This window comes from Emiliania huxleyi (assembly GCF_000372725.1).
Source record: "Emiliania huxleyi CCMP1516 chromosome Unknown EMIHUscaffold_13, whole genome shotgun sequence".
NCBI classification, from domain to species: domain Eukaryota; phylum Haptophyta; order Isochrysidales; family Noelaerhabdaceae; genus Emiliania; species Emiliania huxleyi.
This window is the reverse complement of record NW_005201287.1, coordinates 204,105-215,592: the sequence shown is the minus strand read 5'-3', so window position 1 is coordinate 215,592 and position 11,488 is coordinate 204,105. Positions and strand designations below refer to the sequence as shown.

The following is an 11,488-nucleotide window of genomic DNA, read 5'->3' as shown; positions in this document are numbered from 1 at the left end:
TGCAACGCTACTCCCCAGCCCATCGTTGACGACGTCGTCCATCAGTGCGCCCCACCAGAAGCCAGCCTGAGACGCCGTCAGCACGGCCGCAGACCTCCTCTCTGCGTGACCGGCTGTGGCCTCCGCCACCGCCTGCATCGCGCGTTTCCGAAGGTGAGGCATCGTCTTCCACAGTATCGCCTCGCTGTACCGGAACCCCACCACGGGGAACTTCAGCTCCAGGAGCGGGTGCACCCACCTCTGCGAGCAGTCTCCCGCGACCTCGCGCGGCGCGCACCACGAACCAAGTCTACTCAGATGCGATCTTGCACTCAGTTGCCTTGCACTTAGTTTGCTGCCGGAGGACTTGACCAGCGCGGCTCGCCACGCGTTGTAGTAGCTAGCATTCGGCTCGCCGGGCCCGCGTATTGCAATCTTCGCCTTGATCAGGTAGCGATAGCAGTGCGCGTCGGGTAGGCTGGCGTTCGAGGCCCATGAGCCGAGGGTGCAGCCGCTCGATCGAGCGCATAGCGTCGACGCAAGGACTTCGCTGTACGCAAAGTGCCCCGCACGGAGCACGTCGAGAGCGTGGCGCAGGAGCGCGGTCGAAAGCCGCCGAACCTGTGGCTCGTAGAAGACGATCCCGGTCGGCTGCCCCGACTGCATGCGCGTGGGCTCGCGCCTCCTCCTTGACCGACGCATCACACCGGTTCGGGTGAGATCGCGTACAGGGCTGCTGCTATTGGTCAGGAGGGAGGCATTGTCCCGCTCGTAGTACGCCCACCATTCCGCACCCACGTACCGCACATCGTGGCTCAGCAGATCGTTAGTGTTGTTGGCATGCTGCGCGAAGAAGGCGCCAGTGTCGCCCATGAAGGCGGTGTCCTTCTCAAGGACCCAGACGTGCCTAAATCTGCTGCAAAAGGTGGCGCACCAACAGGCGAGCATAGGCTCAGTCAGTTTGTGCCCACTCAGTCTGGGATACCCTCGCAGCGTCGTTGGACTAAGAGCCTCCATGGACGCGTTCCAGCCGCACAGCACGACGTGAGAGGCGTCGAGGCCGGTCGCCTCTGAGAGCAGGCGGACCGATGTGGCATTGTCCGGGTAGAAGAATTTCCATGCGGTGCGGATGTCGGCACGCGCCACCTCACCTGGGCCGACGTCGACATTTAGGAATAGGCGCGCTGGGCCCACGCCGGTGCGCAACCGCGCGATGGCCCAGAGGTGAGCTTGGGTGACGGGCCGGTGCAGCAGGTAGATGAGGGCCCAGTCGTTGGGTGTGGGCATGAGACGCCCGGAGAGAAGGACTCACCAGCTACAACGCAAATGGCTGTGTGTATGAGCGGCTGCGCTCAAAGTCGCGCTCCGCTTTTCATGTACTTTTAGCCAGTCTCTCTCTCTTCATGTAGAGTTTGTTGTAGAGATTTCACGTTGTAGAGCGCCTCTACATCGCTCTACAACGCACGCAATTCGTCCCGCGGCGGATGTAGAGCTCTACAGCTCTACACAGCGCTCTCCAGCGCTCTACAGCTCTACAGCTCTACAGCGCTCTACACTCTACATCCTCTACACCCTCCCTCAGTGCACGGCGCCTTCACAGCTCGTTTGGATTCGAAGGTGAGAGCTCAGGATTCGGGTAAAATTTTAGGTTCGGGTATTTCTCCTGAGGCGAGGCCTCTGGCGCCGCCAACAGCGCGGCCTTACCTCAATCAATGTCAACATACATTGATGGGAAGTCCGACCAACGAGCCTCGAGCGCGGCGGCCGGCCCAAGAGATTTGTTTTTTGTTTGTCCGGCCCAAAGAGCAGGAGCAAAAACAAGAAGGACTGAATTCCTCTGGGGGGGCCGCGGGGGCCCTAGAGGGTGTCCATGCGGGGGGGGGGGGGGTCCCATGGCCCGCCGCAGACGCCGATTTTTCGGTTAATTTTTTTGTCCATTGTTTACTTGTTTTCATGGGAATTCGGCGTACTTGCGGCCAGCTATCACGCCTTGCGACAGCCTGTCGGCGCTGCTGACCGTGCCATGCTGCACAATTGATCATCCGCATAGCTCGCGGCCTTAGTATCCAGCATTCAGTGACGACCTGATCGTACGGCCAGTAGGAAGGTGTCCTTCCAGCTGCGTGCACGCTTCTGGCGCAATGCCCGTCACATACTGCCTCGGATTGGCTGCTGGCACTCTCGAGGCTATGCCTACACAGCCTCGCGCGCATGGGCAGTCAAGAGGGACCACGCACCTTCTCACGACAGCGCCGGTGCCTCTCTCTTGGACCGGCAAACGTGGTGGTCTCGTGTCACCAATGTGGGACCAGTGCGGCATCGCGCCATCGACAGCTCTGAACTGCGCCTCACCACTGACCGGGAAGGCCGCCAAGTGGGCCAGCACAGGTCGCACATTGTGGCAGCAGTCAGCAGCGCATGTCTGATAGCTAGAGCAGCAGCGTCACGGTCGCAGGGTCGGATCGTGTCAAGCCTCTCGCCCGGCCGGCCGCGTGCAGACGTCGGCCTGTCTGCTGTCTGGAGTGATCTGTCGGCGGTCAGTACGACCGATCAGGTTGGAGTTTTCTCATGATTGGAGGGTCTATCTGTATGTACTCCTCGAGATCTCTCCAAATCTCATACATCGAGATCTCTGCGGGACACCAGTAGATTTGTTGAGTGGAGATCGTAGATGCCGATCAGAGATCTTCCACACACAGCATCTCTCGCAAAACTCAGAGATCTTTAACTGAAGATAGAGATCTTGAGCTGCCGCCATCGGCACCTCGAGATCTCAGGCCGGAGACGGGGATGTTGACTTCGCGCCAAAGGCGCCTCGAGAATCGTGTGGCCGACTGGAGATTGCAAAATGGCGCGAAAAGAGGGTGGAGATCCGCTTGAAGGTGTGAAAGGAAAAGAGCATCCCTTGGAAGGACGTCGATCCCCCCCCTGACCTGCCCCTGACACGCCTCCCCGCGCCCCCCCAGAGCTGCATTCGTGGAGCTGGCCTGGCGCCCCCCCTCCGGTCCGTTGCGCTCTGCCCCCCCCCCGCCCGTCCGGGATGCCACACAGGCCGACTCGACGCAACCCTTCTCAACCGACCTCGTTGCACCCTTCCGTAGTAAAAGCAAATAACGGGCGCAAGCGGCCCCTTTCACCTGCACAAAGATCGCACATGGGCGGGGACCTGCTCGTTTTACCCATCACCCGCCCTTTCTCAGAGCTGTGTTTGCGCTCGCTGTGCGCTCGCCCGTTGCTTGGTGTTGCTGGCTACTCTGGAGTCCTCCTGGCTGCTCTCCGCCCACCAGCCGGCCACAGGCCGCCACCCTCGCCGGCCGGCGTCGCGAGAACGGCCAGACTCGACCGACCGGGTGTCGCGCCGCTGCCTGCTTCTCGCGCCGCTGTAGCAGCGCCAGCGGCTTGGCCGCGCATCCTTCACACACGCTGCCACAACCAAGCTGAGCGAGCCCAGTGTCGAGGTCTGGTGCGAGCTGCATGCGAGGGGCGGCTGTGGCCACAGCAGGTCCACCAGACGGACCTCAAAGCTTGCCGTCGGCGTGCTGTCGTGGCGAGAGCGCGAGACCGCTGCAGAGGAGCCGAGTGCAGTGGCGAGCCAGAGGCTACCAGGGCTACCAGGTGGTAGCCCTTGCCCATTCTGATCAGGGCTGTGCTTTGGTGGGGTTGTGCTTGAGCATGTGTGAAGTGGGAGTGCGTGCCGGCGGTGTCTGTGGGTAAAACGGGCGTGTGTGAGGCCGTAAGAGCCGTGGTATGAGCCAGAGTGGGCTTCATCACCCAAAATAAGGACGGTTTGGGACAGCTCAGACTTGATACTGATGGGCCTGGGCCAGGAGAGCGACAGAGATGGCGAGGTGGTGAGCTGGGAAGCCGCTTTGTCGGCACCTGGATGTGTCGCGATGAAGTGCCAAGAAGCGCCGTTTGCGGCTAGTGCTCAAAACCTCGGGAGAGAAGGCCTACATATTATGAGTGAATCCATGCACCTGGTGCATGGGAACTGTGGAACAGGACATTTCACAGTCGGTGGCGCCGATAATGACCTCCGGAAAGCCCTCGCAATCGCCTCGGATGGGGTCCACCGGGGCAATCTCGAGCTCTCTCCGTGGCATCACGAGCCGGTGTGAGCTTGAAGACCCGAGATAAGTGCGGGCTGGGACAGCTCAGACTTGCTACTGATGGGCCTGGGGCAGGATAGCGACAGGAAAGGCCAGCTGGTATGATGACAGTAACAGCTAGGCATGGCGGCGCGGGTGGCCGCGGCGGGTGGATAGGCGGCTGCGGCATCTGCGGTGGCGCGTTTGCACAGCTGCACTTGCACTCCTCGTGCGACGGCTCAGGAGGTGTCGACGGGTCGATGTCGGTATTGTCGAGCCGACGTCGACGTCCTGCCGCGTCGCCCCGATGGTGGAGGCATGCCTCCGGAAGAACAAGCGTGCCAACCGGCGCCCACGTGCTGCTTTCGCCCATGTTTTGCAGGCAATCGCAGCCAGACTGGCAGAAGCACCAGCATCCCTCGGAATCGCAATGGTGCTCGACGTTCGTCGTGGTGGGGTGAGCTCCTTCGCAAGAGTCAACGCAGCGCTGTATGGAGCAGTCCGAGGCAGGTCCACGGCACACAAAGGCGTCGAGATCGCTCGTACACCGACCCGCTGAAGGAAAGCTCTCCCAGGTTGAGTGCGTCGCCTGAGAGAAAACCGCTCCCGGCGGCAGCATCGAGCACTGCGCCGAGATCCTGCAGTCGCGAACCGCCGAGTTGTACCGCTTTTTCTTTTTGAGCTAGACTTCGTTAATAGGAACAAGCGAAGGCACACACGACATGACGCCAAACACACGATTGCACGCACCGCACCGCACCTCGCACCTGCGCCCGCCGCCCCCCCGACCCCCGCCCCGCCTAGGTGGGAAAGGGATGAGGAGATGGGACAGCGAAGGAGGAGCACTAGCACGTATGGGAGGTCGGTTTCTTTTGGCCGCGAATGCTCTTCGCAAGTGAGCGCGTGCGTAATGCCGAGATCACAAAACCCGCACTATCTCCATGCTTTCTCCTTTCACCCTTCCGCGCAAAGCTTAATTCTTTCAATGTATCAAAATCGGACCACCCCTATCCGCCTCTGCATCCTCCGCACTTGGAGCACTTGGAGTGCAATCAGTAACCTCACATCCAGGGCCGAGGAGCTCAGAAGCGCACCCAGCGGGCCGGATGATCGGTGTCGGGTTGCGGGCAAGAGAGCCCTAGCCCCGGGGGTGCGCGTTCGCAGGGCAAGGGCCTTAAAGTAAACACAGTTCTCCGAGGGTTGGACCCGCGTACCGGGTTTCCCCTTAACTGCAGGACGCCCCCTCTACTCGGAGCTAGTGGACATTACACTGGACACCACGCCCAAACACAGACACTTGCTTAGTCCTCGGTCCCGCGCGTTTAAGAATTCTTCTGGCTTGGCAAAGAAACCACTACAAGCCCCCTTTCGGCTTTGAGCAAGTGTGCACACTTGGCCGCCGCTGCCTCCTGAGCACCCCCACGCCGGTTGTCGCTGCTCTCCGCCCACCAGCCGGCCACAGGCCGCCACCCTCGCCGGCCGGCGTCGCGAGAACGGCCAGACTCGACCGACCGGGTGTCGCGCCGCTGCCTGCTTCTCGCGCCGCTGTAGCAGCGCCAGCGGCTTGGCCGCGCATCCTTCACACACGCTGCCACAACCAAGCTGAGCGAGCCCAGTGTCGAGGTCTGGTGCGAGCTGCATGCGAGGGGAGGCTGTGGCCACAGCAGGTCCACCAGACGGACCTCAAAGCTTGCCGTCGGCGTGCTGTCGTGGCGAGGGCGCGAGACCGCTGCAGAGGAGCCGAGTGCAGTGGCGAGCCAGAGGCTACCAGGGTCACCAAGTGGTAGCCCTTGCCCATTCTGATCAGGGCTGTGCTTTGGTGGGGTTGTGTTTGAGCATGTGTGAAGTGGGAGTGCGTGCCGGCGGTGTCTGTGGGTAAAACGGGCGTGTGTGAGGCCGTAAGAGCCGTGGTATGAGCCAGAGTGGGCTTCATCATCCAAGATGAGTGCGGTCTGCGACAGCTCAGACTTGATACTGATGGGCCTGGGCCAGGAGAGCGACAGAGATGGCGAGGTGGTGAGCTGGGAAGCCGCTTTGTCGGCACCTGGATGTGTCGCGATGAAGTGCCAAAAAGCCCTTTTGCGGCTAGTGCTCAAAAAAAAATAAAATATTCTTAGCTTCAAGCCCCCCTCCGAGACTAGAGACAGAACCACACCAGTATCGGACCAGAGGGACTGCCCCCCGCCCCCACTTGCCCTGACTGCACAGGATAGCGTGCCCCGATAACGGCGACACATAGTGGGGGACACTGCGCAAGGAGGGGGTGCGAAGGCTCATTGGAGTGCTAGGTGGGACCATGAGGGGGGGGGGGCGGGGTCCTGTGGGGGTGAAATGTTGCGCGGCGAATTCGAACCTACCCCCTCGCCGCGCCGATCCTCACGCGGAGGGTAAAACCCTGTGGGACAAAACCCCCCCGCGGTCGGCAGTCTTCAGAGTGGACCCCCCCCTCCCCAGCCTCCCCTGTGCATCTCGCACCCCCCCCCGCTCCCCATCGGTGACTCGCGAAGGACACGGACACTCGGGGTGAGGGGGGGTCCCCCCGGAGGGGGCTCTGGGGCATTGTTGGGTTGATCGCTCGTGCCGATCTCGGGTCGATCTCGGGTCGATCTCGGGTCGATCTCGGGTCGATCTCGGGTCGATCTCGGGTCGATCTCGGGTCGATCTCGGGTCGATCTCGGGTCGATCTCGGGTCTCGGGTCGGTCTTGGGTCGGTCTCGGAGTGGTCTAGAAAAGAAAAAATGAGGCGAGATGAGGCGAGGTGAGGCGAGGTGAGGCGAGAGATGAGGCGAGATGAGGCGAGATGAGGCGAGATGAGGCGAGATGAGGCGAGGTGAGGCGAGATGAGGCGAGGTGAGGCGAGATGAAGCGAGGTGAGGCGAGATGAGGCGAGGTGTGTCGTGTGAGGGGAGGTGAGGCGAGGTGTGAGCAGTGAGGCGAGATGAGGCGAGGTGTCAGGTGAGAGGCGAGAGAGGTGAGGCGAGAGGTGAGGCGAGATGAGGCGAGGTGAGGCGAGATGAAGCGAGGTGAGGCGAGATGAAGCGAGGTGAGGCGAGACGAGGCGAGATGTGGCGAGACTAGGAGGCGAGAGATGAAGCGGGATGTTGTGTGGCTGCTTGTGCTGCCAAGCAGGCAGCACAAGCAGCCATACAAGTGAGCTTTTGGGTTGTGTGGCTGCTTGTGCTGCCTGCTCGTGAGCAGGCGTCGCAAGCAGCGACCCAGCTCAGCTTTGGGAGCTCTCGGCGACGCCCAATGCGTGCGCCGGTAGGGGGGAGTGTGTGCGCGCGTGTGTGAGATGTGGATTGTGGCAGGCCTGCTGCTGCTGATGGGAGGTGTGCTCTGTGTGTGGCGCTGCGCTGGCGTGCGACGCGCGCGTGCTGTGTACGTGTGCGTGTTGCTGTCGCGCGTGCGTCTGCGTGTGCTGCGCGCGCGCCGCCGGTGTGCGCTGTGTGCTGTACTCTGTTGTGCGCCCTGTTTGTGCAGCTGGGAGGCGCAGGCTTGGCTGGCAGGGCTGCGCGGTGGGCTGCGGCGCGCTGCGGGTGGTTGTGCGCCTGCCTGATGGTGTGCGGCGGCCGCGCAGCCCGCCCGACCGGGTCGTCGGCGGCCCAGGGCGCGAGCATGCGGTCGGCGCTGCATGTGAGGCTGTGTGCGCGGCTGGCGCGTATGTTTCCGTGCGATGAGGGACGCGCGTATGTGTTCACGCTGCGGGCGCGGGCGGGCGTGGAGGGCGGCGCGGTCTCACCGCGGTCCGACGCCCGTTGGTCTTCTGCGTGACGAGGGCGGGCACGCAAGAGGCCTTGCCGCCATCGCGTTGCCGCGAAGGAAAAAGAACGCTGCGGCTAGTGCTCAAAACCTCGGGAAAGAAGGCCTACATATTATGAGTGAATCCATGCACCTGGTGCATGGGAACTGTGGAATAGGACATTTCAGTGGATAGTTGGATCTCAGATATGAGGTATTTTTATCTCGCCGCGTCTGTGTCGTACTACAATATTGCAAGAATAGCCGCCAATATTGCCATAGCTGCCCTGATGCGTTCCTCTAGTTTGGTCAGATATCCCCACTCCCGTACACCGAGCCAGCGCAACCGGTACGTGGGTACAGCCTGATACGCGACATGCAGTCTCATCATACTGCAATACTGCATGAGATACCTCCCCTTACTGCTGTACCTCACATGCACACCATATCCCAATACGGCGAAGTAATCATACTTGGATACTGCATCACAGCTCCATCCGTACTGCTGTACTGGGGCATACTGGAGAATACTGGAGAATACTGCTCCATACTGGTGCATGTGCAGTGCTGCGGCGGGATCTACCACTCGGCTGCCAGACTCACTAGAGCACCCGGAGCCAGAACTCACACTCCCAGGTTGCAACTGCTAGCAGCGGCGCTCGGCGGCGCACCTGGCCTTGCAAGGGCTAGCTAGCTTAATGCCGGCCGCATACTGCAACTGCTGCTGGGCGGTCCTTGCTCAATGGATTGATCCAGCGCTCGTCGATGGGCAGTCCTAAAGAGGCAACGAGGCATCCTGAAGAGGCCGGCCTATCCTGCAGCGGCATCACAAACAGGTTGTGGTTGCAGGTGCGCGCGCGCCCACGCACACGCAGAGCCACCACGCCGCCTCTTCCCACTCCCACTGATGCGAGTTTGACTGTGGCGAGGTGTGACTCATGAGATGTGACTCTCGTGGGTGGTGGCGGAACACGGCGATCGAGCAGGGGTGCTAGGACGGGACGCACCAGACGGGATGAACCAATGGATTGTGTCCACCGTCCCCAGAATGCGCAGTCCGCAACCGTCGTACTTGTGGCTGAGCTCGTCGCAACGCGGAGGGAGGAGAGGCCTTTGTGGATTTGTGCCCCGATGATCCACAGCACGGCGATCGCTCTGTCGCCAAGCCCCACGGAACGCGCACTAGTGCAAGTCGCGCCGCACCCCAAGTGCCCGACCGCGCCTGGAAAAAGAAAAGACCGCGCCTGCGCGACTGAATCAGAAAACGGGGGGCTGGCGCTGCACCAGGCCAATGGCTTGGGACGCAAGCGCAATCTGCGCCACAACACATCGCACAAGCGCAATCTGCGCCACAACACATCGCACACGCAAGCAGATGACCACACAATCCGCTTGTGGTCGCTTCTGGTGGGCGGCAGGACGTTGCCGACCGCGCCGCTGTATTTGTCCCAAGCCGTCTGCAACGTGCTTGGAAGGAAGCCAGTGTCATACAGTGTACCGCGCCTGGTGCCACAGTCCCGCACGGTGTAGGTCAGGGGCATGCCCGCCACGAGGGCGAGCATGCCGACCGAATGCATGTGTCGCACAAACCTCATATTCGTGCGTCCCCCCAAATTTAGGTATTGAAGACTCTGCTCCTCCTTCTTTTGTTTTTTCATGTTGAGGACTTGCCACTCGAGAGGCCGCCGTCGACTCTCCAGCAAAGGCGACGCGCCACTGCGCATTGAATCGCATGTTTCCCGAACCGCACACACAAAAACGACTCACGCACATACCTCGTGCGCACGGCTGCCGTCTTGGTGCAACGAACGAGGCTGGTAGATAGCGCGACCGCAGACTGGCAAACGCGACAGGACGTTGCCCAGGACAAGAGCGGCTCCAAAGTTTGGTCTCTTCATTCATTTAGGAACGGGGACGAGATGTCCACATTCAGCTTGCCTGGCCAGACATACTCCTGTGCTGACACGCAGCGCCAAATACAGCCGGCACCAGCATTCGTGAGAACTCTTGCCGTGCGCACCCCCGTACAACATCCTGTTACCACTACCTTCGGCACTGCGGGATTGATGCATTTGCTCGAGCCGTCCCATTCCAACGCCAACGATTGCGACTTTGGAGCTACGGTGGTCCAACGCGTAAGATTGATCGTGAAATAACTAAACGTTACCAGAAGCGACGACAAGCGGATTGTGTGGTCATCTGCTTGCGTGTGCGATGTGTTGTGGCGCAGATTGCGCTTGTGTCTCTCTCTCTCGCTTGTGCGATGTGTTGTGGCGCAGATTGCGCTTGCGTCCCAAGCCATTGGCCTGGTGCAGCGCCAGCCCCCCGTTTTCTGATTCAGTCACGCAAACGCTTTCTTTTCTTTTTCCAGGCGCGGTCGGGCACTTGGGGTGCGGCGCGACTTGCACTAGTGCGCGTTCCGTGGGGCTTGGCGACAGAGCGATCGCCGTGCTGTGGATCATCGGGGCACAAATCCACAAAGGCCTCTCCTCCCTCCGCGTTGCGACGAGCTCAGCCACAAGTACGACGGTTGCGGACTGCGCATTCTGGGGACGGTGGACACAATCCATTGGTTCATCCCGTCTGGTGCGTCCCGTCCTAGCACCCCTGCTCGATCGCCGTGTTCCGCCACCACCCACGAGAGTCACATCTCATGAGTCACACCTCGCCACAGTCAAACTCGCATCAGTGGGAGTGGGAAGAGGCGGCGTGGTGGCTCTGCGTGTGCGTGGGCGCGCGCGCACCTGCAACCACAACCTGTTTGTGATGCCGCTGCAGGATAGGCCGGCCTCTTCAGGATGCCTCGTTGCCTCTTTAGGACTGCCCATCGACGAGCGCTGGATCAATCCATTGAGCAAGGACCGCCCAGCAGCAGTTGCAGTATGCGGCCGGCATTAAGCTAGCTAGCCCTTGCAAGGCCAGGTGCGCCGCCGAGCGCCGCTGCTAGCAGTTGCAACCTGGGAGTGTGAGTTCTGGCTCCGGGTGCTCTAGTGAGTCTGGCAGCCGAGTGGTAGATCCCGCCGCAGCACTGCACATGCACCAGTATGGAGCAGTATTCTCCAGTATTCTCCAGTATGCCCCAGTACAGCAGTACGGATGGAGCTGTGATGCAGTATCCAAGTATGATTACTTCGCCGTATTGGGATATGGTGTGCATGTGAGGTACAGCAGTAAGGGGAGGTATCTCATGCAGTATTGCAGTATGATGAGACTGCATGTCGCGTATCAGGCTGTACCCACGTACCGGTTGCGCTGGCTCGGTGTACGGGAGTGGGGATATCTGACCAAACTAGAGGAACGCATCAGGGCAGCTATGGCAATATTGGCGGCTATTCTTGCAATATTGTAGTACGACACAGACGCGGCGAGATAAAAATACCTCATATCTGAGATCCAACTATCCACTGAAATGTCCTATTCCACAGTTCCCATGCACCAGGTGCATGGATTCACTCATAATATGTAGGCCTTCTTTCCCGAGGTTTTGAGCACTAGCCGCAGCGTTCTTTTTCCTTCGCGGCAACGCGATGGCGGCAAGGCCTCTTGCGTGCCCGCCCTCGTCACGCAGAAGACCAACGGGCGTCGGACCGCGGTGAGACCGCGCCGCCCTCCACGCCCGCCCGCGCCCGCAGCGTGAACACATACGCGCGTCCCTCATCGCACGGAAACATACGCGCCAGCCG

The 11,488-nt window shown here is 60.9% G+C and overlaps 1 protein-coding gene across 1 annotated transcript; it reads left to right on the top strand.

The window, feature by feature from the left end:
* Positions 1–9,871: 9,871 nt before the first annotated feature.
* Positions 9,872–10,703, top strand: EMIHUDRAFT_200910 (hypothetical protein; the record flags this gene model as incomplete). Its single annotated transcript, XM_005789102.1, has 4 exons — positions 9,872–9,928; positions 10,085–10,114; positions 10,316–10,391; positions 10,624–10,703. The coding sequence occupies 4 exons, from the start codon at positions 9,872–9,874 to the stop codon at positions 10,701–10,703; spliced, it is 243 nt and encodes an 80-aa protein (XP_005789159.1).
* Positions 10,704–11,488: the final 785 nt, after the last annotated feature.